The sequence below is a fragment of the Cucumis melo genome, chromosome 4 (genome assembly GCF_025177605.1).
Source record: "Cucumis melo cultivar AY chromosome 4, USDA_Cmelo_AY_1.0, whole genome shotgun sequence".
Taxonomy (NCBI): domain Eukaryota; kingdom Viridiplantae; phylum Streptophyta; class Magnoliopsida; order Cucurbitales; family Cucurbitaceae; genus Cucumis; species Cucumis melo.
In genome coordinates this window covers 13943752-13947588 of record NC_066860.1, presented here as the reverse complement: position 1 = coordinate 13947588, position 3837 = coordinate 13943752, and the positions used below count along the sequence as shown (strand labels likewise).

Genomic DNA, 3837 nt, shown 5'->3' with positions numbered 1-3837 from the left:
TTGATTAGAAAAAAATTGATTGGCTTTTCCAATAAATTTGGTTAGAGTAACAATTACTTTAATTTAGTTTGGTGATGAGAAACATATGATGGTTTTTTTTAGTATTGATTCTTTTCTTTAGTTTACTTTCGTGCAACTTTATTTCACTTACAACTCTTCACAATATTCTGAACCCTCCGGTAGTTACCATCGGGTGGAGAAATATTTATTAGAGAAATTTAACGGTACTCCCTATATTCGATTCAATATTGTCACTCCCTATGTTCGATCCAATTTTGTCTTTAAGACTAGTGCTTGTGGTAGACTCGGTTTTATCATTTGGTTTGAATTCGGTTTGATCATCATCGTTTTAATTAAATTGAAAAACTGCATTAATATAAATATTTTAAAATTATTTCAACGCTCAAAGATTAAAATGAAACTTTTCGAAGACTACTAGCATAATTGAAGCTGATCTAAAAGTTCAAAATAGTGTGTTTTGTGTAATCTATATTGAGTTTCTAACCGAAATCTACCATAACTTGACTAGTTTACTTTTTTACTACACTTCTCAATTTTTAGTAAGTTATGCTTGTGTTTGTAATAACCCAAACTCTAGTTACTTATAAATTTAAATCTTCATTTTACCTTGTTATTTAACTAAAAAGACAAAAAATATAGTACTAAAGAAAAAAAATATCAACTCGATGTCTCCAAGTTTTTAAACTTAACAAATTTTCATTTAAGGAAAGCTTATAGTAACACTAACATAATTTTCTGATCACAAACATTCTCCTATATGCATGTATGTAGGTAAGGTTTCTTTAACCAAATTAAAACAAACATGAACATTTAGAAAGTTAATCCAAAAACCATACATATACATTTAGAGTATTATTATTGATGAAAGAGCATTGTCAGAAAAGTTAAATGTGTGTGTGAAGGAACAGTAAAAGTTGAGGAAGTAATTAAATCTCAAAGGGAGAGAGTGAGTATGTTAGTATAGTATTACACCTATGAATGATAGAGACAGGAAAGAGTATCTTATGATGTTTAGTATATAAAAAAGATAAAAAATTCTTTGATTGTAAACAACAATCAACTCCTACAGAAAGAAAGGTTGCTAAATCTAACATCTTCTTGTCTCCAAAAACTCAACCCACTGTGCATTATTTCATTTCTTCCCCACAAAAACAAACCCAAATTTCAGAAACTCTCTCTCTCTCACTGACTACAGTTTGGATTGAGAAGGAATAGAAAAAAACCAATCCCATCAACCAGCAAAAAAAAAAAAAAAAACGTAGTTGTTCTACCTTTTTTAGAAAACCCCAAACCAATATCCTTTCAACTTCACAAATCTACAACCAAAAAAAAAAAAAAAAAATCTCTCCTTTTTCATCTCCATCTACATTTAAAAAAAAAAAAACATTCAAAATCCCACCACCATAAAGAAAGTCCAAGAAAGACAACAGCTTTCTTGTGTAGTCTTCTCAGATCTTGCTCCTATCTCATCAAAAATCCATCTCTTTATTTACCCTTTTTTTATATAAATAAAGATCTTCTTGTTTGGTTACAATCCCAATATCATACAGGCCTATAAGAAGGAGGAGAAGAAAAAAATAAAAGAAGAAGAAGAAGAAGAAGAAGAAGAAGAAGAAGAAGAAGAAGAAGAAACCCTAGAAGAATCTTTGAGGTGAGCTTTTTTTATGGCAAAAACCTAAAATGTTATGAGAAAGTATAAGCTAAATTTTTACACAATATTGGTAAATTAACAATTGGGATTTACTTTCTTTCTTTCTTTCTTTCTTTCCTAATTTCTCTATTCTATTGAATGGTTGAAAATCAAACACAGCAAGCAACAGTCTTCTCTTGAAAAAAAATCCAAAAAAGAGAAAAAAAATTAGGGATGGACTTCTCAAGTAGTAGCAGCCATAATATCATCATCAACCACAATAACAACACCATCAACCACCAACAACCTGCACCAACCTCCTCTTCAAGCAGCAGATATGAGAATCAAAAGCGTCGCGATTGGAAAACTTTCGGTCAATATCTCAACAATCATCGCCCTCCGCTCGCCCTCTCACGTTGTAGCGGAGCTCATGTTCTTGAATTCCTCAGGTATCGAACAAAGATGTTTCTTTTAGATAATATAATAAATTTGTTGTCTCTCTCTGGTAGACGTAACTAACACAGTTAGTAAACCACCTGATTTTCTGCTTTGATAGGTATCTAGACCAATTTGGAAAGACGAAAGTGCACACGGCTATTTGCCCTTTCTACGGACTGCCGAACCCTCCAGCACCGTGCCCGTGCCCTCTTCGGCAGGCATGGGGAAGCCTCGACGCGTTGGTTGGACGGCTTCGAGCAGCTTTCGAAGAGAATGGTGGGAAACCAGAAGCCAATCCATTTGGGGCTAGAGCAGTGAGATTGTATCTACGTGAGGTTCGTGATTTACAATCAAAGGCTAGAGGAATTAGCTATGAGAAGAAAAGAAAACGCCCACCTGCTCAATTGCCTTTAACTCAACAAACAACTCATGGTGCATCTTCATGATAAAAAAGGTGCAAATTTTCAGAAAAGGAAAGAAATTCCTTAATTGGGTATTGCTCTAAACTTAATTTAAAAACATGGGTTTTGTTAAAATATTAAATTTTTATAAGTTTTTTTTTTCTTGAAAAAAAATTTCTTGAATAAGTTTAAGAGTTTTCACTCTCTCTACTACTTCTGCTAGGGTTTGGAAAATTTGAAGCATTTTTATTTAATTTTTGCTTTGATGAATAAATTTTTTTTTTTCTGAAAAAGTTTCTAAGACTGTGTAAAGGTGCAGATCTCTGCTTTTGATGCAAATACTAGCAGTGTTACTATTTGTAAATTTGTACTCTCTAGTAATATTCATGTAATATGCTTATTGAACACCGTGGTTTATAATTTATATTTGTCAAATTTCTCTTTCTTTCGTTTTCCCTTTATTAAAACTCCAATTTTGGTTATCTTAGTTTTGTTTTTATTTTAATGTTGTGTTATTTTTTTAGTCCACAAAGTTGCTGCAGATGCAGTTCACATGTTAAGTTAGTACAAAATATGCCTGATTTCACTGTCTTGAGATAAAAAAAAAAATGTATATTATATATAAGTATATAGTGTTAGAGAAATTACACTAATCTTGGCCGAATCAGCTTGCTCTGAGATTCAAAGTTTTTATTTTAATTAAACCCTTTTGACAAAATTCTTCTGATTTAACCTTTCTAAATACTCAAATGGATGAAAAAAAAAGGGTATAAGAAATTCGAATTTATGACTTTTTGATCGAAAATTATGATGAAGATGATAATTATGTTTATTTGAATTTAATGTTCTGACAGAAACTTTTGTTGTACATCTGTCATTAGTTTCTGTGCTGTGAAATTCTTTAGATAAGGAATTAAAAATTAGAGAAATCACAATGTAGTGGGTGTTGAATTTGCCTATTATCGTTAGAAGAGAACTTTTGGGCAGTCGGTTTGGTTGTTTACAGAAACCAACACGAAGAGTGGTTTAAATTTCATTAGGGCTCATGTTGTTGTCCAATGAGTTATAACTATCATCGTATTTGAAGTTCTTTGTTTTGTCTGTCCATTCAAATTAGGTCAAGATCACATGTTTGAAGTTATATTCATTTGGCTATTTTATAAATATTCAGAACTCGTTTTTTTTTTAACAATTTGACTCTTTTAGTTTTTGAAATCAAAACTTAAGAATCTTGCTTCCATCCATTAGTTTCCAAAGGTCTATTGTCAACATTAACATTGTAGAAGTGGTTTGAAAACCAATTCAAAGTTTTTTTAAAAAAAAAGGTTTTTAAAAAACAAAATTATT

The 3837-nt window shown here is 31.2% G+C and overlaps 1 protein-coding gene across 1 annotated transcript; it reads left to right on the top strand.

Moving 5' to 3' along the window:
• Positions 1-1080: 1080 nt before the first annotated feature.
• On the top strand, positions 1081-2932 carry LOC103489867 (protein LIGHT-DEPENDENT SHORT HYPOCOTYLS 3-like). Its single transcript, XM_051084313.1, has 3 exons — positions 1081-1672; positions 1832-2100; positions 2208-2932. The coding sequence occupies exons 2-3, from the start codon at positions 1886-1888 to the stop codon at positions 2533-2535; spliced, it is 543 nt and encodes a 180-aa protein (XP_050940270.1). The 5' UTR covers positions 1081-1672; positions 1832-1885; the 3' UTR covers positions 2536-2932.
• Positions 2933-3837: the final 905 nt, after the last annotated feature.

What these genes read in the sequence shown, in the direction of transcription:
- LOC103489867 (XM_051084313.1), top strand. Translation starts at nt 1,886, where the DNA reads ATGGACTTCTCAAGTAGTAGCAGCCATAATATCATCATCAACCACAAT. An exon ending in CATGTTCTTGAATTCCTCAG is followed by an intron (nt 2,101 to 2,207) that starts GTATCGAACAAA and finishes CTGCTTTGATAG; the next exon opens with GTATCTAGACCAATTTGGAA.